Below are 23,418 nucleotides of genomic sequence, written 5' to 3'. Positions count from 1 at the left end.
GCGCAGTCATGGGAGGTGCGGCCGAGAAGTGGAGACCCGGCCGGGGGCGGCGTCCCGGCTGGGGCACACACGCGGGCGGGGTTGACGGGGGCGCGAGCTGCGGCCGGGGCCCGGGTGGCAGCGGGGGCCCTGGCAGCGGAGGGCGGGCAGCAGCCGCAGCACCCAGAGCACCGCCCGGCACCTCCGGGCTGGGACTCCGGCTGCGCGACTCGGACGCGTCCAGGAGCAGCCTCCGCCTCTGCAGCAACAGCTCCTGGCGCCGTTGCCGCCGCCGCTGCTGCAGCTGCTGCCACAACCCCCGCCCCGGGCCCGGGCGCCGCCAGCAGCGGACCCGCCCCCGGCCGCAGCTCCACCCCCGTGGGGGCGTGGCGCGGCCTCGGCGAGCCAGGCGCGCGGGCCGCCAACGCGGCCACAGCAGCCAGGCGCGCGCTAGGCGCTCGCGGCCGCACCGGCGCCACCCCCGCGCCGCCGCCGCCACTGCAGACTCGGCGCTCACTTTAATACCGCGCGGAGCCCCGGCGCCCGGGGGCGCCTCGCTCCCCACCCCCTCCCCATCCCACTGGGGCTCTTGGCCTGGGAGACCCCCGCCCCGACGACCCTGCTTTGTGTGGTGGCCCCGTCACCACCGCTGCCCCGGCACGTCACAAATCCGGGGAGAGGCCCGCCGGCCGGTAGCTCCCAACTCGGAGAAGGAGCCTCCCCGGGAAGCCACCGGCTGTCGCCCGGTTCCCGCCCTGCTGGGCCGCGCGAGTCTTGCGCGCCAACCCCGGGGCGCTCTGGAGAACCCGCTCGTTCCGAGGCCCGCGACTCTCGGGATGCCTCCCCTGCGAAAGATTTGTACGTTCTTTCTTCAGAGTGGAGTTCCTCTTTCCAACCTGTCTCTCCCCACCCCAGCTGGCAGGCCTTTTTTCCTCTGCAGAATCCTGTTGCCCTTGATTTCTTAGACGTTTTAAGCCGTTTCTCCAACTTGGTAACGTTTTAAGCCGTTTCTCCAACTTGGTATTTACTTATTTCTTAATTCTAGTGTATAAAGACTACTTTGATCAAAGCTGTACCGAGCTCTTAGCAGGACTTAGCCCTGTGCTGTGGGTACTAAGAAGTTCAAAGGATTACAAGGCAGGCGGGGGAGGCGGGGGAGGCAGACCTACAACCCTTTGAGACCCGTTTATGGTGGCCCCGCTTCCGGGTACAGCCCAGGGTGCGGATGGAGGCCATCACGCAAGACCAAAGCGACAAAACAGGGTTATTTAAGTGACAGTGCATGGCACAGACCGAAGATTCCAGAAGACCGGAGAGTCAGAGCAAGCTTTTGAGTATAGACCCCTAAGAGCTAGAAGGTGCACACCTTCTTCCGCAGCCCCTGCCTGATACGTAACCCTGGGAGTGAGCTTGACCACCTTCAGTGTCAGGAGACACTACTTCGTGCTTCTGGACAACTGTAACCTGCGGGAAGTTTTTGTGAAGTGGAGCTCAGGCTGCTGGGCCTTTGTCTCTGCAGCCACAAGGGGGCGTCTGTTGAAGGCAGCCTTCCTGCGCCCCCGCCCCCGCCGTAATCCTCTTCAGTGTTAGTTAGTGGGTCCGTCCTGTCCGACTCTTTGAGACCCCATGGACTGTAGCCCACCAGACTGCTCTGTCCATGGAATTCCAGGCAAGAATACTGGGGTAGGTAGCCATTCCCTTCTCCGGGGGATCTTCCCGACCCAGGGATTGAACCCAGGTCTCCTGTACTGTAGGCAGTTTCTTCACCATCTGAGCCACCAGGGAAGCCCTAGATGTCCTCTTCTCCAGGTTCCAAATGCAGCTCCATTCCTTGCTTGGGAGGCAGAATTCCTCACCTTGGCTGCTGCTCTAGGGTCTGACCTGAGCTCCTAGAGACAAGGAGATAGATGAAGGGAGATGGGGGTGGCTTTGGCAGTTTACTCAGTTTACACAGACTCCTTTTGGTTACCCTTTGGCTGCCCTTGCTGGTCACCAGAACCGGATGTCACTTGGAGAGAGCTGTGTGTGTCCTTTGGATGGAGGCGGCCTGAGGACACCCTGTGATTTGCCCCAGTCTGGCATTCCCCAGAGTCAGCCCTAGGGCAGCCAAAGAAAAGCAGAGCTGATAAGAGGAATCCTAACAAAATAAGGAAAACCTCTCCTCCCTCTTCTCTCTCCAATCCTTTGCTAAGCCTGCCCCCAGGTTGCTGGACTCCAGGGAACTATCTGAGGCAGTATTGCTGCCTGTTGATTGCGTGTTCAGATCCTGTTGGGGTCAAACTGTTATTTGGGCTTTCTTGGTGGCTCAGATGGTAAAGAATCTGTCTTTGATGCAGGAGACCTGGGTTCAGTCCCTACCTAGGTCGGGAAGATTCCCCTGGAGGAGGGCATGGCAACCCACTCCAGTATTCTTGCCTGGAGAATCCCATGGACAGAGGTGCCTGGCAGGCTGCAGTCCATGGGGTCAGACACGACTAAGCAACTAACATGTTCTTTGACAGGAGCACCGATATTTGTGTGGACCTGGGGCACTGGCAGGAGGAACATAGCAGGATAGTTCATTGAAAACGAACACAAACACATGCTAGACCCCCTTAGAGCTGTTTTCCAGAAAAGTCAAGACCCCAGCCCACTAGTCACCACTGTCTTTCATGGGAGTAAGAGGCTGTAGGAACAAGAACAAAGAACAACCATGATCCAATCAGTAATGTTTGACAAAATCAGTGGCAAATACAAGTGTAGAGGTTGTTTTTAATTAATTTTTAATAATCTGGGATCTCCCAGATGAGAGCTTAAGACACATTCTGATAAAGAATGCTGTCATTGCCAGCTCAGAAATGCTGCCAAAATAACTTGCTGATCAGGTGAAGGAAGCTGAGTTCATTGCTTCCCAGAGAGGGAGAGTACTGCCTAGACAATCTTTGCAGCATCTCAGAGAAGGAAAGGAAGTTCACAGGAGGTAAATCGACTTAATGAGAAATGTGTATTTTCAGGGAGCAACAAAGATGGTACCGCACAGGGGACGATCTGGTTTAAAGGAGACTCTTAAAGCCAAGCCAGTGGGAGACTGTTCCTTTAGCTGCTGCCCCTGAACAAAGTGGGAAGTTCTTGCCACTGGATCATCAGAGAAGCTAAGCTACTGGTGTTTATTCTCATGAAGTTAAGGTCTCGGTGAGATCGCTTACTGACTTACAGTTGGGCTTCCCTTATAGCACGGACGGTAAAGATTCTGCCTGCAGTGCCAGGGACCCGGGTTTGATCCCTGGGTTGGGAAGATTCACCTAGAGAAGCGAATGGCTACCCACAAAGAGTTGGACACAACTGAGAGACTAACACACACTAGGCCCAAAGTAAGAGGGTTTTGAACAGTTCACTCGAACTAAAAAAATTAGTTTATGTTTGTTCTCAGAGAAAAGACTTGGTTACCAGGAACTTGGGTAAGTCAAATAATGGTGTGGGAGCATGAGAAAACTTGGAAACACACAGCCCACAGTGGCCAGTGAGACTCAGTTCAATTCAGTCACTCAGTCGTGTTCAACTCTGCAACCCCATGGACTGCAGCATGCCAGGCTTCCCTGTCCATCACCGACTTCCAGAGCTCACTCAAACTCATGTCCATTGAGTTGGTGATGCCGTTATGAGGATTCATCTCAAGAATCCTCATAATTATCTCTTAGTTGGCTGGGAAGCTTTTGCACAGCTGATTGTCTGGAGTAAGAGATTTACTTCATGGGATAAATCCTATCTTAGGTTGTGCACTGTCCTTTAACAAATTGTTAATGTGTCTCTGGAACCCATATGCCCTCTCCGAGCTAAAAGAGTAAACAGATGCATCAGCCTCAGAGCCAGCCTCATCTTTGGAACAAGAAAGATTATCTACATATCGGCTAAGAATAGGATCACAGGGCGAATTAAAGCTCCAGAGGTCCTGGTTGAGGATTTGTGAAAAGTAGGAGGGCACCTCAGAAGCTGAGGCATACCAGTCCAGGTATGTTGATTTTACTTGGAGAAGATAGGTATTCACTTTTAACTTAAAGGCACACCAAGGAAAGCACAACAGCGTTCCACAGTTGTACAACACATGCCCAGTCTCCTCAGACCTTGAGGATGAAACAGTATTTGAGTTTGCTCCTAAAGGGAAGTGGAGAGTGACATTAATATTTATGGCCCCAGGGAACTATTAATAAGTGAATCTATGCTCTTGCCCACTGGGTTTTTTGACTGGGGAAATAGGAGTGTTACAAAGACTGGGATGAAGTATGAAAACACCTTTCTCTTTGTGGCTTTTGATTATTAGTTTTATTCCTTCCTTAGAGCCTTGTTTTAAAGGCTGTTGGGCAAATTTGCATAGAGGTTTAGGTGGGTCAGTCTGAACTGAACACCATGCATTTAGTTCCAGTAGAATGTAAGTGGAATTGTTTGCCCACAAGAGAACTGCAGTCTATGTTTGATTTACCACCAAAAGTACTGGTAAATCAATATTCACATTAGCCAGGACCTCATTATGAACAGGGAGGTCCTCGGGGACTGAAAGGAAGAGGCCATCAGGAGAGCATTTAATGTGGCAATTCCATTCACACAGTAAATCCCTTGCTATTAAGTTAATGAGTATAATGTCACAAAGGAGAAAAGAACATTCCTTGGTTAAAAGTACAGGGTGATGGTTAAGTGCTGGGGCCTAGGGAAGGTGTGAGAATTATCAGATAGATTCCTGACCACATAGTTTGTTGAATCCAAGGAGAGGGTTGTTCCAGCAGGTCCCTGGCTTATGATGATGCAACTTCTTCCACCTTTAAGATGGTAGGAAAGTGATACTCATTTGGTGGAATCCATACTTCAAATTTTGAATTTTTATCTTTTTACCAGTCTAGCAAAATGCAGTAAGATCCTCACTAGTGATGCTGGGCAGGCAGCAAGTGGCAGCTCCCAGCAGCCACGTGATCACAAGGGGACACAACCAATACCCTTACAACCACTCTATACCTGGACAACCATTCTGTTTTTCATTTTCAGTATTCAGTAAGTTATAAAAGATACTCAATACTTTATTATAAAATAGGCTTTGTGTTAGATAATTTTGCCAAACCATAGTCTAGTGTAAATTCTGAGCATGTTTAAGGGCAGCAAGGCTATAATGGAAGGTTTACAAAATGCATTTTTGACTTAATGATATTTTCAACTTACGATGGGTTTATTGGAATATAACCTCTTTATAAGTTGAGGAAGATCTATATAATAGTGCTCAGATTTAAGATTGCTATTATTGTGATGATATCAGTCAAAATTGTAAGATTGTCTTTTAGTTTCTAGACAAGTGTTTCCTTTTGGGTTTGCAGGTAGAATGGGAAACTGAACACCTTCACTGATAATTTTTTTTATTTCTTTTCCCTTTAGTCTGTTAGTTCTAGGGCTCTTTTAAATAGAGCTCTTCCAAGGTTTTGGCGATCTGGCATGGGCCTATTTCCCACCCTACTTTTTGCTTGCGTATTAAATCCCCTATTTCTGCTTTGAGGCAATTTACAAAAAGATGAGAGGGGGAGCCAGGGTCCCATCTGCTTCAAGATTTACTACTGAACCCTGCCATTATGTTTTAAAGAACCTATCCCTAAAGTCTCCATCAGACTTCTCTTTTTTTGGCTTGAACTGAATTCACAGAAAAGACAGAGAATAGTTTCCAAAAGACCTTGACCCACATCTGTGGTGTTTCTAAGTCCCTTCCGTTTCCTGTTCAAGTCACAGTATTTTAAGTCATCATTGGAGGTTCTGACCTTTTCACTGAACTTTTTGCAACATATGAACTAATTGGTATATATCTGGTCACCCTGGATTATATGTACCTCAGACTAATCTGAATTTCTCTTCACTGTTCTCCTTATCTTGTCTAGGCCTTGGAAAGTCTTTGATAATGGCTTTCAGCTAAGAATGGAACCAGAGCTTAAAATTCACTATTAACAGTTTTCTCTGTGCTGAAGAAGGTTTACCTTGAAGAGATAAGTAAGGATAGGGTTGGACTTCCATGGCAGTGCTAGTGGTAAAGAACCCACCTGCCAATGCAGGCAACATAATGTAGGTTTGATCCCTGGGTCAGAAAAATCCCCTGAAGGAGGGCATGGCAACCCACTCCAGAAGTCTTGCCTAGAGAATCCCATGGACAGATTCATAGGTCCTACAGTCCATAGGTCTCGAAGAATTGGATGCAACTGAAGTGACTTAGCACACATGCACACAAGGTTTGGGGTATCTGGTGGGCTATGAGGGAAGAAGAGTGGGTCAGAGGGAGAGATGGGGCAGTAGGAGGTGGAAGAATGTAGGATAGAGGAAGAGGAATAGTGTGTTTGAGTTGTGATTTGTGGGAGATCTAAAAGACAGATGGTTTTAAGTTGTTCAGATTTTTCTTTTGCTTTGGCCAAGGAATCTGTTAAGGAGGTGATTTTAGAATCCAATTTTTTTTGGATTCTTCCTAATAAAAAGAAAAGACCATTGGATGTTTCAACTGTGTTCCCTTTTCCTTCAAAGACACTTATCAAGTGGATAACTTTGTTCACGTCCAGAGTTCTTGTAGTGGTCACTGTAATTCTGAAGCATCCTTGGTGACATGATGCTACTTAGAAAGATAAGTGCACAAATTTGGGCAATAGCATAAATACCAGTAAGAAGCGGAAGTTGGGCCCAAGGAAGACATGGACTGAGGTTTACACTAAGCGAACCCCCATGACAGCCTGGGAATGTCAGTGGAGAGTTGCTTGCGCATCCTGTAGCTTGGGGCCCTTGACCTCACAGCTCGACCTTATCCAGTTGCAGCGCTGATGAATTTACAGCTCTCAGCAGGTGAAAGATGTGTGGAGAGCTCTGTTGATCCAAACTCACAGACAAAACGAGTCTGAAGAAAGTTCTCATAAGGTGTTGATCAGTGTCCTGAGACAAAATTTTTCCCTGGGCTGGCTTAGGGATGGACTTATTGGGACCCACACTTGTCTTCTTCAACATAAACTTTATTCTTTTAGTTTACAATAAATGACCAGGGTGGGTATAGACAAATAGTTGGCTGATTAGTGATAAGGTAGATATCCACCGAGGAGAAAAAAACTTTCACATATGGTCTGGTAATCAAAGGATTCCTAAAAAGGGTTCCTAATTGATAGGAGACAAAATAGACTCAGCACTTGGGGAGCTCAATAAAAAAGAGACTTAAGAAATCGGAACTCGGGCGCAGGGCAAGCCTTACATCCCTCACTAGTGATGTCTGGAAGGCACCTGAGGGGCTTGAGGGCCTGAGAGGAGCACATTGTTTTTGAATCAAGGGTTTTTTGCTCCAGTGGTGAAGGGAGTCTCCATTCGATCTTGGTGGGCTTTGATAGTTGAATGGTGGCTCCCTGAAAGTACCCTCAAAAGAGCTCTGTGATAATGCAAAGCCAAATTTGTTCTCATCACAGGAAGGGAGAACACAGCTCTGCAGAAGCATAGCAGCATCTAGAATGAGGAGGCAGAGTTGGGATTTATGAAGTGTTGGGGTCTACTTGAAGGCAGCTCTTCTAGTGAGGGGGCTTGATTGGGAATTGGCAAGAATCATGATGCAATAGTTGACGATTATTGAGCAGGGCAACGGGAGGGTTTTGAGGCATGGATTTCAGTCTTAGAGAGTGATTGGATACAAACTATTTAAAAAATTGCAAAGTTCCTTTATATGTTTTTCTTCTTGAAATGTCTGCAAAAAAAAAAAAAAAGATATTTACAACTTTTATTATCCCGGGCAAGAGTTTCCTGCAACAGAAAAGTCAAGTCAGTGTCAACAGTAAGCTGTCAGGATGTTTAGTTCTTTCTATGCACTGACTCAAAGATGTGTTTTGTGTGATTATTCCAACATCCCCTTGGAGCCCGCATAAAATCCATTGCTATTTATACTGGCTGTCACAGTGCCCATGAGTCATTAGGTCATCTAGAGGGAAAGATGGCCTGGGGAGGAGATGTCCTCCCATCTGTTACTCCAGCCTCTTCTTTCATACTATTGTATTTACCATCTGGGGTTCCCAACAGGAACCCTAAAAATACTGAATTTGAGTCAACAGTCCCTTCATCCACCCAGATCTCAGGGTATGTGATGTAGAACAGAATGACAACTGCCTTCCCAATTTTCTGTAGTTGTAGCCCAAATCCTCATATACAGAATCCAACTTTTACGTATTACCATAATTATTGGCTCATAGCGTTTCTAGTCCGTAATGTAACTCGTGTCTTAATTATCAGTGCTGTGAACTGGCCAGCCCAACCAGCCCTTCTAGAATGTTGACATGAATTCTGCCAGAGGCTGACTTGCATGGTCAGTCTTTCCCTTTATAGCTGCCATAAAATCTAAGGGGTGATCATTAGGTAAGGGAAAGAGACCATAGAAAGGCACATGAATTCTTGTATGTGTGCATGTTAGGCACTTAGTAATTATGTTTTTTTAATTCTGTTTTCCAGTTTTATTGAGATATAACTGAAATACAACACTGTATAAAGTTAAAGCATATAGCATCATGATTTGACTTATATACATCAAAGTTTAATGAACATCCATCATCTCATAGAGATATAAAAGAAAAAGAAAAAAATATTTTTTCCTTTTCATAATTCTTAGGGTTTCCTCTCAACAACTTTCATATGTAGCATACAGCAGTGTTAACTGTCTGTATCATGTTGTACATTACATCCCTTGCTGTTGCTGAGTCGCTCAGTCGTGTCCGACTCTTTTGCGACCCCGTGGACTGTAGTCCGCCATTACATTACATCCCTAGTACTTATTTATATTATAACTGAAAACTTATACTTTTTGACTACTTTCATGTAATTCCCCCTCCCCTCTGTTACGTTATTTTTAGAATCCTAGAAATCTAAGGTTTTCCCGTGCCTGGGAGATGAGGGCTCTGGGTGTCTCCCGTCCCCACCCACCCACTTCATGATCTAGATCCCAGCACCTCCCTCCATGCACATACCTCTTTCCCGTCATCCCCAGCCGTTCTGTTCCCTGGTCTCCCAGGTGACTCCTGCTTCTTTTTGGTAGCTTTTGTGTCATCCCGTAGGACTGCAGTGGTGGTCCCCTCCCAAGAGGGGTGGTCCGTGCTTCCTCCCAGCCTGCCTTGTCCTGATTCCCTGCCCAGGTGCTGCCATCCTGGGGCAAGAAGCTAGCCCTACCCACCAGCCATTGTTGTATAGTCACTAAGTCATGGCCAACACTTTTGCCACCCCACGGACTGTAACCTGCCAGGCTCTTCTGTCTGTGGGATTTCTGAGGCAAGAATACTGGAATGAGTTGCCATTTCCTTCTCCGGGGGATCTCCCCAACCCGAGGATCAAACCCAAGTGTCCTTTACCATCATTCTTTAGCCACCAGGGAAGCCAGGCTGCATTAATAAACAATCACTCAAAAATCTCAGGACTTTCAACCAACATAGTTTATTTCTCGTTCATGCTGCCTGTTCCATCCAGATTGGCTGGATTCTTTTCCACATTGTTTTCGCTGTGTGACTCAAGCTATCAGAACAGTCACTGTCTAGAGCATTGACAACCCTTAGGACATAGGGAAGAGAGACAGTATGGTAAACTGTATGGAAAACTTCTGCCTAGGTGTGACATATCACACTTCTGTAAACATTTCATTGACTGGTGCAGAAAATACAGCTAAACTTGATGCCAGTGCCCAGAGATAGGCAGTAAATCTTTGGGAGTAATAGTACAATCCAATATTTTATTTTCTAGACTAGAAAATAACTTTTTGAAATAGAATCTTAGCTCATTAATTTTAACCTTTGTTATTTTCTAATATATGCATTTAAGACTATAAATTTCCCTTTATCAGCTGTACCCATGAATATTATTCTAATTTTCTTTGTGATACCTTATTTAACCTATGTGTTATTTAAAAACACTTCTTAATATCCAAATAAATATAGAGCTTTTTGAATTTTTTCCTAGTGTAATTGCATTGTATCAGAAAATATGATTTGTATACTTTCAAATCTTAGGCTTTTTTTAGACCTCCTTTCTGCTTTCAACTACATGGTCCGGGTGGAATACCTTGAACCTCAGATGAGACCCTAGCCTTGGCCAACACTTTGATTTCAGCCATGTGATATTCTGAGTAGAGAACCTATCTGATCCTTGCCTGGACTTCTCATCAACAAAACTGTGAGGTAATAAGTGGATGTTGTTTTAAGCTGCTAAGGTTATAGTAACTTGTTATGCAAAAGTAGAAAGTTAATACGGTATTTCTGCTAGTGGGTAAAGCACTCAGTTTTTATTTGTCTAAAAATGTCTGCTCATGTTTATTCTTAAAGGACCTTTTAGCTGGATGTAGAATTTTGGACTAGCGGTTTTCTTTTAGCACTTAGAAGGCAGTTCATTGTTCTCTGGTTTCCATTGTTGCTGTTGAGCAACCTAACTGTTGCTTCTTTGGAAATAATCTTTTTTTCTCCTCTGCTTATCTTTAATTTTTTGTTTTGTTTTTTGAAGATTTAATGTGCCAAGAATAGATTTCTTTTACTAACTTTTCTTGGGGTTTTTTGCTTTTCTTGATTCTGAGCTTGATATCTTTCATCAGTTCTGGAAAATTCTAAATTATCTTCAAAATTGTCCCTGCTCATTCTCAGCTCCAAGTAGACTTATACCAACTAGATATAAATAAGACCTTCTCTCTGTATTGTGTGTCTCTTGTGTTTGCTTTTGTGTTTTCTGCCTTGTTGTCTCTTCTTCATCCTAGGTACTTTCCTCTACCAAGTTTTCTGATTCATTGATTCTTTCTTCTCATGTATCCAAACTGTGGTTAAACCCAACCCTTGACTTTTTAAACACCTATTATATTTCTCTGTTCTCAAATTTTTATTTGATTCTCTTTCCAATCTGCTACTGTGTTACTCTTCTGTTTTATCACAGAGGGAAATCTTCCTGGACTCCCCCCATCCTCAATCAGACTGTGTACTCCCCTCTCCCACTGTGTTGCCATGGCAACATGGGCTCGCCTGGCATTTGCTGTGTTTCTTACATTCTCTCTCCAGCTAGACTCCAAGTATCTTGAGGATAGAGACTATCACTTACTCTGTGTATCCAGGGCTTATCACAGTACCTGGTAACAGCAGTCACTCCATAAATGTTGTGGAACTCAACTGAACTTTACCTAAAGAAACCTCCTTGACCATCAAATACTTCCCCTTTGAAGAAATGGAAAAGCTTCAGTTAAGTCTCCACTACTCACAACAACTCTTTGTGTGAGGAGATTCTTCTATAGAGGGAATGCTAAGAGATGCTATTTCTGCATCCAGGCTGATAAAAGAGCAGAAGGCAAAACAGACAAAGAAATAAGAGGCACCTCAGGTGAGTAAATTCTAGGAATGAAGAGAAATTATTGGACAAGCTCAAATGTTTCCAAGCTATGGAATTACCCAGACCTCCAAAGAATGAGGGGCTCTTGCTGACATCTGAATGGCACTGTTTCAGTATATCTAGGAACTCAAGGCAGAGTGGTTTCTAAGAAAAGAATCTTTTATAACCAGTATGCTGAACAAACAGAACTTGTGGGTTGTATTCATCAAAGCTACTTTATTTTTGTCTTCCATTGCCTTTTAAAAAATTGAGGTATAGTTGATATATAATATTTTATGTTTCAGGTATAAAACATAGTGACTCACAGTTTTTTAAGGTTATGTTCCCTTTATGGTTATTATAAAATATTGGAAATAAAATTATAATATATAAAATATTGCACTATATATCCTTGTAGCTTGTTATACATAATACATAGAAGTTTATACCTCTTAATGCCCTACCTCTGTCTCGCTCCTCCCTCCTTCCCTCTCCCCACTGGTAACCACTAGTTTCTTCTCTGTATCTGTAAGTCTGCTGCTTTGATTTACCAGTTTGTTGTATTTTGTACTTTCACATATAAGTGATGTCATACAGTATTCGTCTTTCTCTGTCTTAGTTCACTTAGCGTAAGAGCCTCCAAGTCCATCCCTTCCTTCCATGGCTTTTGTGAGGGTTTAGGATGGTCTTTTCCTGGCCATGTGTAAAAATCCTGTCAAGCTTATAAATTTTTCTGAGCACCCTTAGTTAAAAGTCCAAGGGTCACAAATGAAGACTTATTACTTAGTATTTAAATCCTCATTCAAAGATAAGATTTCTCTCTCACTTCCCCAAAGCTAGGGCCAATGGCAGGTGGGTAGTCTGCAGCCTCAGGGAGGGCTGTGTTCAGTTTCTTCTCTTTCTTACTCTCTTCCTCCTCATCTTGCTGCTGCTTCTGACCTTTAAGGTTGAAGTGGGAAAAGGAACAGAGGGAAGGGGGATAGGAAGGTTCCTGGTAGAAGGGCTTCATAGGTTCTACACCTGGGGATCCATAGGTCCCTGGCAGATGTTTAAACCTGACTCCTAGGGGCTTTCATGGGGTCCTGGGAGACTCCCATGCTGGGTTTCTCAGACCCAGCTCCCTCTCCTCCTGTTCCTCTACTTCCCACAGCCTATGCCTTAGCATCTGCCTCCTGGTCCCTAAGCACTAAGTCTCTTTTTTCCTCATAGGTCACCCTCTTGGTCAGGCTTCACCGGGGGTGGACCTTGCCTCTGCCTCTTCTTCATCTGGTCCCCAGGATTCTAATCTCCTTTGATCTGCACTCAGAATGTAGAGCAGTTCATGCCCAGATCCACTTTTTGCCAAGGCTGCTTAACTTTCCAGAGCTAGCCAGGACCTGACCAGAGTATGTGCCCTGTGACAGAGGCCATGTCAAACTCCCACAGTGGTCAGTCCCCTTGAGACCTCTCTCACTAGACGAGGCGAGGGAGTAGGTGACTCCTTAGATTTTCCCAAAGAAATCCTACCCCAAAACCTCCCCCCTGAAACCTTCCCTTCTGACTCTTCTTATTTTCTCTCTGAGTGAAGGATTCCCTAGGTGAGAGATCAAGAGACAGGTAACCAGATTTTGAAAATTTCCTTTGAAGATCTGCATTTTTGTGGACCACTCACACCTTACTAACATCTTCCCTGGTGGCTCAGATGGTAAAGCATCTGCCTACAATGCGGGAGACCCGGGTTCAGTCCCTGGGTCGGGAAGATCTCCTGGAGAAGGAAATGGCAACCCACTCCAGTATTCTTGCCTGGAAAATTCCATGGACGGAGGAGCCTGGTAGGCTACAGTCCATGGGGTCCTAAAGAGTAGAACAGGACTGAGCAACTTCACTTTCACTTTCACTTTTCACACTTTAACAATCAGTAACTATCATATCTTAGCACATCAATAAAAATTTCCAACTTAACATCCTTTGTTGTACTTCTTTGCTTTTACTGGAATTAAAACATCATTATTCTTTTTTTCTGATTATAAAATTAATGCATGCTTCTTATAAAATTGAACTAATGCATAAATGTAAAAGAGTGTAGTGGCCCAGGGCAATCCCACCTCCCAGAGACAATTCAAAGATAGGACTTTTCAGTATACCTTTCCAGACTTTTTTTTCTTTAACACACTTGCCCTTTTTGTTAATAACTAAAATGGGATTGTAACATACATGAACTCCGAAGAGCCTTTTCCCTACCACCATAAGGATATGTAGGCCCTCTCATCACCTATATACCTAAAACTATCTTGGAGTAGAATAGGAGAAGAGAGAAAAGCTGAGATACTGAGAAGTTACCTGGATAGACTGAGGGTCTAAATGGACAGGTTACATTATTTAATTAAACTGTGATTTAGTGGAGTGGACAAATTTAGTTTTCTCTCACTTTCCACCAAGATAGTTGCTTTAGAGGAAATGAGATCAGTTATATAAAACCAAAGGGCTGCATTTGTGTTTCACACTAAGGGAGTATTAGGTAAATTTTCAAATCCCTACTACAAATGAGATCTTCCCTGTAGCTCAGATGGTAAAGAATCTGCCTGCAATGCAGGTGACCTGGGTTCAATCCTTGGGTCAGGAAGATCCTCTGGAGAAGGGAATGGCAATCCACTCTAGTATTTTTGCCTGGAGAATCCCACGGATAGAGGAGCCTGATGGGTTACAGTTCGTGGGGTCACAAAGAGTCGGACACGACTGAGCAACTAACACACCCACACCACTACAAATGAAAAAAATGAGTTGGACCATATGCACCTGTCGACTAAAAAATTAGTCACAACCTGAAAGCTGAGAAATGCTTTATTTGGTGGGAGTGTTTAGGACTTCCTGGGAGACAGCATCTCAGTAGCCCTGAGGAACTGCTTCCCAGAGGCAGGAGAGGGAGTCAGGCTATATACAAGTTTGCAACAAAGCGGGCAGGCAGCCTGAACATCAAAGGTTATTGTTAAGTAAGGAAAACTAGGTATCAGGTTAAGAAATTTAGGGTCCTTGCCTGTATGGGAAGATGCAATAATCTGGAATTATTGAAGTCATTCCTTTCACCTGCATCTCGCCTATCTAGGACCAGTACCCTGCATTTTTACAGATATATTCTTCTCTTCATGAATTCCCTTAGGTCACACCAGAGAGCTATAACCACTGATGACTGTAACATCCTTAAGTTCCTCTTGTAGGGAGTTCCTCTTGTTGGCATGGCTCAGAAATTCACATTTGGAGGGCTGGAATTGTGATAGCTATGACATTTCTTGCCCACTGATATAGCAGGAAATACTTCATTTTCCACACCTTTTTAGGGCTTTGAGTGAGCATTTCCATTGTGTATGAGAGTATACCCTCTCATACACTTTTTCTGTACCCTCCTAACAATGGATATTTACATTTTTGCCAGTGTAAGAGGCCAAAATTAAGAATTAAGCTGTCGACTAAAAAAGATGTACAACTTGAGAGTTGTGAGTTAAGTTTTATTTGGGGCAAAATGAGGACTGCAGCCCGGGAGGCAGCATCTCAGATAGCTCTGAGAGCCTGCTCCAAAGTGGCAGTGGGGGAAAGTCAGTATATAAAGTTTGGGTGAAGGAGGAGTTCAATACCATGAAGCACTCAATTTACAAAAGGTTTTCTGTTAGTCATGAGGGTCTGATGTCACCATGAAGGGGTTTAGTGCTTCTCTAGATATGAGGAGATGCAACGATTGAGATCATAAAATCTGTTCCTAAAAACATCCAACTATCTAACCCACCAGATTCCCTGGAGCATAGTGCCTCTTTCCATCCTGAACTCCCTCAAGGGTTGTTGAAGGTCGCCAGCTTTAGCAGCATGGGGTTCAATCTCAGTAGAGGAAGATGGCTAATGCCTTGTTGTTCAGTCATTGGCAATGCTCTTGGTAAGTGCCAATTTGTAGTTGACAAAGCCTTTCTTTGATTTGTAGTAAGGTTGAGGAAATTTTGCATTAGGATATGACACTTGCTAGTTATTAGGGCAGTATGCTTTCTTCGCCTAAGTGTTTGTTTTGATCTCCCAATAACATCTTAGTAAGTTTTGCTCCAGGCTCAGTTTTGAAAGGATCCAAACTAAAACAAGTGGGTTTTAGAGTGGGCTGTGAGATGCCTGTTTCTTCCACAGGTCCTGGCATGTATGTGGGCCCTGACAGGAATAAAGGCTGAAGGAGATACTTCCCCAGAGGACTTTTGAGAGACTACCATCCAGGCTGCTTCAGGCTTGATCAGTCACCCTCCTCCCTTCTATGAGAATCTGCCCCACTCATTCATAGCCCCAAATGTGCCTCAGCAGGTCATTCCATGGCAAGGAACATTGTCTGTTTAGATATGAGTGACCCCAAGACCAAAGTGGAGACTCTTGCTTCAAGGGAAGCCAGACCACCCATGGACCAATCAGCTGTAATGATGACTTGGCACAAAAAGATGGCCTCAACTGGATTCTTTTTCCCAAGGATTTCAGCTAAGAAACTCAGAAAGAATTTGCCTGTAAACTGTGGAAAGTTGTAAATATAAGGAGATAATGAATTGAGCCCTGGGCAAGTCCAAGCCCAGCTGAATCTGCAGGGAGAAGATATTCTGAGTAGAGAAGCTATTCCCTGTGACCCAGGCAACTCTCCCAGGAGGCGCTGCTGGCCACCTCCTGCCTCTGGGGCTCCAGCCTTGGAGCTGCAGCCATCCTTCCGGACTTTGAGAGCCAGAATCCTCTGCCCTCCAGGCTGCTGGAAGACTGCAGTGATTTCAGCTCTGCTCCAGGCCACACTTCCTTGTATATCCCTAGTATTTCCATAGATGTGTCCCCATCCTTTTGCCTTTTCATACTGTTCAGGGGGTTCTCAAAGAATACTGAAGTGGTTTGCCATTCCCTTCTCCCGTGGACCACGCTTTGTCAGAGCTCTCCACCATGACCCATCCGTCTTGGGTGGCCCTACACTGCATGGCTCATAGTTTCATTGAGTTAGACAAGGCTGTGGGCCACGGGATCAGTTTGGCTAGTTTTCTGTGACTGTGGTTTTCATTCTGCCTGCTTTCTGATGGATAACGATAAGAGGCTTGTGAAAGCTTCCTGATGGGAGGGACTGAATGTGGGATCCAATTTTCTGTTGATGGGTGGGGTTGTATTCCCTCCCTGTTGTTTGGCCTGAGGCCAAACTATGGTAGGGGCAACCTCCTTCAGGAGGGTTTATGCCGGCACTGTTGTATTCACTGCCCTGACCCCATGGCAGGCCACCGTCAACCCACGCCTCCGCCAGAGACTCCAGGACACTCACAGGCAAGTCTGACTCAGTCTCTTGTGGGGTCAGTGCTCCTTTCTCCTGGGTCCTGCTATGGACAAGGTTTTGTTTGTGCCCGCCAAGTTACCCCAGTCCTGTGGAAGTTCTGTAATCAAATCCCACTGGCCTCCAAAGTCAAATTCCTTGGGGCTTCTCAGTCCCTTTGCTGGATCCCCTGGTTGGGAAACCCATTGTGGGTCCTAGAACTTTTGTAACAGTGCGAGAACTTCTTTGGTATAATTGTTCTCCAGTTTGTGGGTCGTCTGCTCAGTGCCAGCAAATTTGGAAAACTCAGCAGTGGCCACAGGACTGGAAAAGGTCAGTTTTCATTCCAATCCCAAAGAAAGGCAATGCCAAAGAATGTTCAAAGTACCGCACAAATGCACTCATTTCACACACTAGCAAAGTAACGCTCAAAATTCTCCAAGCTAGGCTTCAACAGTATGTGAATTGAGAACTTCCAGATGTTCAAGCTGGATTTAGAAAAGCCAGAGGAACCAGAAATCAAATTGCCAACATCCATTTGATCATAGAAAAAGCAAGAGAATTCCAGAAAAAAACATCTAATTCTGCTTTATTGACTATGCCAAAGACTTTGACTGTGTGGATCACAACAAACTGTGGAAAATTCTTAAAGAAATGGGAATACCAGACCACCTTACATGCCTCCTGAGAAACCTGTATGCAGGTCAAGAAACAAAAGTTGGAAATGGACATGGAACAATGGACTGGTTCTAAATTGGGAAAGGAGTATGTCAAGGCTGTATATTGTCACCCTGCTTATTTAATTTATATGAAGAGTACATGATGCTAAATCCTGGGCTGGATGAAGCACAAGCTGGAATCAAGTTTACAGGGAGAAATATCAATAACCTCAGATATGCAGATGACACCACCCTTATGGCAGAAAGTCAGGAAGAACTAAAGAGCCTCTTGATCAAGGTGAAAGAGGAGTATGAAAAAGCTGGCTTAGAACTCAACATTCAAAAAACTAAGATCATGGCATCCAGTCCCATCACCTCATGGCAAATACATGGGGAAACAATGGAAACAGTGACAGACTTAATTTTCTTCTCCAAAATCACTGCAGATGGTGACTGTAGCCATGAAATTAAAAGACGCTTGTTCCTTGGAAGAAGAGCTATGACTGAACTAGACAGCATATTAAAAAGCAGAGACATTACTTTGTCAACAAAGGTCCATCTAGTCAAAGCTATGGTTTTTCCAGTAGTCATGTATTGGATGTCAGAGTTGGACCATAAAAAGAGCTGTTGCTGCTGCTGCTGCTAAATTGCTTCAGTCATGTCCCACTCTGTGCAACCCCATAGACGGCAGCCCACCAGGCTCCACTGTCCCTGGGATTCTCCAGGCAAGAACACTGGAGTGGGTTGCCATTTCCTTCTCCAATGCATGAAAGTGAAAAGTGAAAGTGAAATCGCTCAGTTGTGTCCGACTCTTCGTGACCCCATGGACTGCAGCCTACCAGGCTCCTCTGCCCATGGGATTTTCCAGGCAAGATTACTGGAGTGGTTTGCCATTGCCTTCTCCATAAAGAGAGCTGGGCACTGGAGAATTGATGCTTTTGAATTGTGGTACTGGAGAAGACTCAAGAGTCCCTTAGACTGCAAGGAGATCAAACCAGTCAATCCTAAAAGAAATCAGTCCTGAATATTCATTGGAAGGACTGATGCTGAAGCTGAAGCTCCAATACTTTGGCCACCTGATGCAAAGAGCCAACTCATTAGGAAAGACCCTGATGCTAGGGAAGACTGAAGGCTGGAGGAAAAGGGGATGACAGAGGATGAGATGGTTGGATGGCATCACCTACTAGATGAACATGAGTTTGAGCAAGCTCCGGGAGTTGGTGATGGACAGAGAAGCCTGGCATGATGCAGTCCATGGGGTCACAAAGAAACAGACATGACTGAGTGAACTAAACTGAACTGTCTCCATCCATCACACAGGTCGCAGGTGTACATAATTGATACCTCTGGGAGACTCTGGGTTGGCCTCCCCAAGCCACTCAGAACACCAGAGGAAAGATTTTGCTTAAAAAGATAAAGGTATGTGAGCATTCTTGAGACATTCTGAGCAGATATGGGACAAGTTTATAAAGACCTTCCACAAAATATAAGACAGTACACCATAGCATTTTACAATGAACTCTCTCCTTAAGACTGGATGGGAGAAAGTTTATTAAAATCCTCTTGGCAATTCTGGTAGTAAACCCAAAGGATGGCATGTAAAATGGACCTGCTTTCACCTCCTCTTCACTCACTCTACCTCCAGACAGTAAGCCATCAATCAATACAGACAGGTTCATATAAACTTTCTGTATGGTTCTTTGAATGCAAGGCAGCCCGTAAAACCTGACATTCTTCTAGAATGATCAGAAAGATTCATACCTTTACCCTTTTCTGAAAAGAATGTTCTGTCAAAAGAAGTCCTTTCCTCAGTGGCCTCACAGCCGAGGGAGGCCCTTCCTGCCCGGGCCAGGGCCAAAGGAGGACCACGTGGATGACCATGACCTGGGCCAAGGGCCTTGTTCAAGTTCAAAGCCAGAGCCCTTGCCAAACCTCCTCTCAGCCATTGTTTGGGACCCTGATTCTGAGGTCGATGTGCAGAGCCACAGCCTAGGACTTTAAGGGATGTCTAGAGGGAAAGAGGAGCTAGTGATCAAATGAAAGTCTGCGATTGTCTACTTTATGAAAATAAAATACCGTTAATTAATATCCCCCTGCCCCAACCAATAAAGGGACAGGAGCAGAGTGGCCTGGCATGCTGCAGTCCATGGGGTCCCAAAGAATTGGACAGAACTAGGCAACTAAATAACAACAATAACAACAACCAACGAAGAAGTCCGTTTAGCTTTAGCACATTCCTTTTATCCGTGTCAAGGGTGGTCTGAGTGTACTGTTGATCCTGAGAACACTTATTTTAATTACTTACAAAGAATAATGAACCAGTTGATAACTAAGCAGAGGGTTTGAGCTAATTCCTGGAGTAAATGCTGTGCCTGGGAAAACTCTTCAAAATGATGAACTACCTTTGTTCATGCAGTAACTTCGATGCTGGAAAGTAACAAATCAATTAGAATTTTGTAAAATTAAATATTATTAGAAAGGCAGAAATGATCATCGTAGAAAATGCCCTCTATATGAAAGGACTTTTATAATGTGACTAGTCAGGCTATAACCTTTAGTTTATTGGGTTTGTTTACCTAATGGCTTGTAAGAATCCTTGTTTCCTGACTCAATACCCAGGTTCTTCACCTCAATTTGCACCTGTTCTATGAAGCCTTCCCTTCCAACCTGGGTTTTATAATTCCCTCTCATTCATCTCTGAAGTCAGTTTTAATATTGTCTGTGTCCTACAGTCTAGCTCTTTTTGCTTTCAATATTCAATTCCTGCAATATATTTTTTAAAAAGAAGTATAATACTCAGTTTAAAACATTTTAAAATGTTTATCTTGCCTCTTCCTTCTTTTCCCTATTTCTATCATTACATTCTTCAGCATATTTATAATAATCAGAATTTCAGGTATAGGTCAACAAGTGTCACTGTAAAAAGTAAAATTTAGAAGGCTTATCAAAAGCTACAAACTTCCAGTTATAAGATAAATAAGCACTGGGCATGTAATGTACAGTGTGATATACAACTGCTGTGTATGTGACAAGTTGTTAAGAGTTCTCATCACAAGAAAAAAGCATTTTTAAAATTTCTTTAATTTTGCATCTCTATGAGAAGATGTATGCTCTAACGTTATTGTGAGAATCATTTCATGGTGTATGTAAGTCTAATATGCTGTACACCTTAAACTTATACAGTGCTCTATGTCAATTATATCTCAATAAAACTGGAAGAGAAAAAACAGTAAGTAGATAGAAAAAAAATTGATTAACTGATTCATTCGCTCATCCATCCCTTCATTTATTGTTATTAAAACTGTGTGAGATTTTGGGTGGAGAAAATAATCATTAATGTTGCTTGTGTACGTGCTTAGTCACTTCCTACTCTTTTTGACCCCATGGACTGTAGCCTGCCACTCTCTTCTGTCCAGGAGATTCTCCAGGCAAGGATACTTAAGTGGGTTGCCATCCTCCTCTAGGGGATCTTCCCGACCCAGGGATCAAACCTGGGTCTCCTGCATTGCAAGTGGATTCTTTACCCACAGAGCAACCTAGGAAGCCCTAATGTTGCTTAGAGGAGATTAAATCATAACAGTGGGAATCTGGGAGGGAAGGCAAAAGAAAAATCAGCATAGGAACTGGTTTATGAATTACCTTTATCCACCAAGTAAGTCAGTTGATATAGTCAAGTTAATTTATTCTGAGAAGGCATGTGTCAACATTTTACAAAAAAAAAAAAAAAAAAAAAGCAGTGTACTGAACTAACCTGTACTTTAAAAAAAGTACTGAAAGCTAAATGGAAGCAGCTCAGATCCCAAAAGGTCAGTTCATGGAAGGATCAGTTAGTTCAATGTCCAAGCTACTCCCAATTTGTCAATGTGTGATTTATCAAAAATGTAAAAGCACTCTTGAAAATACCCAATGAATACTAAGATTTTTTTATGAATACCACAAGGAGTATTTGTTATTCAGGATAATCTTTAAAATATTATTGTCACATATTCTAATTTAAAACATTTATATTCAATTATTCTAGAATATATTTTTCTTCATGAATGTGAATATGTTCCATAAATGTATTCAGTTCTGTTTCTTCCAAAACATGTTAAGATGCTTGTAAAATAAATTAAGCTTTCTGTTAATTGGATAGCTAAGCTCACAAGAAAGTAGGGAACATTCTTGATGGTCCCAAGATTAAGAGGGAGTTAAATTGTGGGGGGAGGAGGGATGCAGGAATTTTGGATGAGCTGAGGCAGAGGCTTCCCTGGGGGGTTACTGGACTTTGAGTTTTAATGGATGCAGAGCAATGGGAGAAAGACCTAGGATTAACAAGAATAAAGAGGTAGACCTGATGCCTTCATGTAAAGTTAGAACTCTGAAGGGCTATACCTGTGGTGAAAGTATGTACCAGAAATGAAACTGCAGAAATGCATGAGGAAATAGAGAATGTCCTGTTATAACCTCTTTATTTGGTTTTTTTTAAAAAAAAAAACAAACACCTTCCCTTGAGAATTTAACCGCCTGACCTGCCTCTTGAGAAGCCTGTACTCAGGTCAGGAAGCAACAGTTAGAACTGGACATAGAACAACAGACTGGTTCCAAATAGGAAAAGGAGTACGTCAAGGCTGTATATTGTCACCCTGCTTATTTAACTTCTATGCAGAGTACATCATGAAAAACGCTGGGCTGGAAGAAGCACAAGCTGGAGTCAAGATTGCGGGGAGAGATATCAATAACCTCAGATATGCAGATGACACCACTCTTATGGTGGAAAGTGAAGAAGAACTAAAGACCCTCTTGATGAAAGTGAAAGAGGAGAGTGAAAACATTGGCTTAAAGCTCAACATTCAGAAAACTAAGATCATGGCATCTGGTCCCATCACTTCATGGGAAATAGATGGGGAAACAGTGGAAACAGTGGCTGATTTTATTTTTGGGGGGCTCCAAAATCACTACAGATGGTGATTGCAGCCATGAAATTAAAAGATGCTTGCTCCTTGGAAGGAAAGTTATGACCAACCTAAACAGCATATTAAAAAGCAGAGACATTACTCTGCCAACAAAGGTCCATCTAGTCAAGGCAATGGTTTGTCCAGTGGTCATGTATGGATGTGAGAGTTGGACTATAAAGAAAACTGAGTGCTGAAAAATTGATGCTTTTGAACTGTGGTGTTGGAGAAGACTCTTGAGAGTCCGTTGGACTGCAAGGAGATCCAACCAGTCCATCCTAAAGGAGATCAGTCCTGGGTGTTCATTGGAAGGACTGATGTTGAAGCTGAAACTCTAATACTTTGGCCACCTGATGCGAAGAGCTGACTCATTTGAAAAGACCCTGATGCTGGGAAAGATTGAGGGTAGAAGAAGGGGATGACAGAGGATGAGATGGTTGGATGGAATCGCTGACTCAATGGACAGGAGTTTGGGTAGGCTTCGGGAGTTGGTGATGGACAGGGAGGCCTGGCATGTTGCAATTCATGGGGGTCGCAAAGAGTTGGACGTGACTGAGCGAAAACTGAACTGAACTGAGAATTTAAAATTATAGTCTGCCTTTACTCAGTTCTAGGTTTCAATTTTGTACTCCCTATAGAAAGCAGGGGCCTACAAGTTGAAAAATTAACTTAAAAGTGGATACCAAGCAGAGAGAAGCAAATATAAAATCTCTTTGAAAAGAATATATGCTCCAGTGAACTATACAGGATTGCTATAGACAGTTCAGTTCAGTTCAGTCGCTCAGTCGTGTCCGACTCTTTGCGACCCCATGAATCGCAGCACGCCAGGCCTCCCTGTCCATCACCAACTCCCGGAGTTCACTCAGATTCACGTGCATCGAGTCAGTGATGCCATCCAGCCATCTCATCCTCTGTCGTCCCTTTCTTCTCCTGCCCCCAATCCCTCCCAGCATCAGAGTCTTTTCCAATGAGTCAACTCTTTGCATGAGGTGGCCAAAGTCCTGGAGTTTCAGCTTTAGCATCATTCCTTCCAAAGAAATCCCAGGGCTGATCTCCTGCAGAATGGACTGGTTGGATCTCCTTGCAGTCCAAGGGACTCTCAAGAGTCTTCTCCAACACCACAGTTCAAAAGCATCAATTCTTCGGCGCTCAGCTTTCTTCACAGTCCAACTCTCACATCCATACATGACCACATGTATGGATAAGGAAAAACCATAGCCTTGACTAGACGAACCCTTGT

At 44.0% G+C, this 23,418-nt stretch overlaps 2 protein-coding genes across 2 annotated transcripts in view; both read left to right on the top strand.

The window, feature by feature from the left end:
• Positions 1 to 23,418, top strand: part of MCFD2 (multiple coagulation factor deficiency 2, ER cargo receptor complex subunit) — a 46,239-nt gene that overhangs the window by 170 nt on the left and 22,651 nt on the right. The window lies entirely within an intron of this gene.
• Positions 9 to 8,367, top strand: LOC139185764 (uncharacterized). The gene is made up of 2 exons (XM_070798603.1): positions 9 to 837; positions 2,973 to 8,367. Exons 1-2 carry the CDS (start codon positions 9 to 11, stop codon positions 3,026 to 3,028), a joined length of 885 nt encoding a protein of 294 aa, XP_070654704.1. The 3' UTR covers positions 3,029 to 8,367.

The sequence above is a fragment of the Bos indicus genome, chromosome 11 (assembly GCF_029378745.1).
Source record: "Bos indicus isolate NIAB-ARS_2022 breed Sahiwal x Tharparkar chromosome 11, NIAB-ARS_B.indTharparkar_mat_pri_1.0, whole genome shotgun sequence".
Lineage (NCBI taxonomy): Eukaryota > Metazoa > Chordata > Mammalia > Artiodactyla > Bovidae > Bos > Bos indicus.
The sequence above is the reverse complement of the archived record's forward strand: the minus strand, read 5'-3'. Positions and strand labels throughout refer to the sequence as shown.

What these genes read in the sequence shown, in the direction of transcription:
- LOC139185764 (XM_070798603.1), top strand. Translation starts at nt 9, where the DNA reads ATGGGAGGTGCGGCCGAGAAGTGGAGACCCGGCCGGGGGCGGCGTCCC. An exon ending in GCCTCCCCTGCGAAAGATTT is followed by an intron (nt 838 to 2,972) that starts GTACGTTCTTTC and finishes GTGTATTTTCAG; the next exon opens with GGAGCAACAAAGATGGTACC.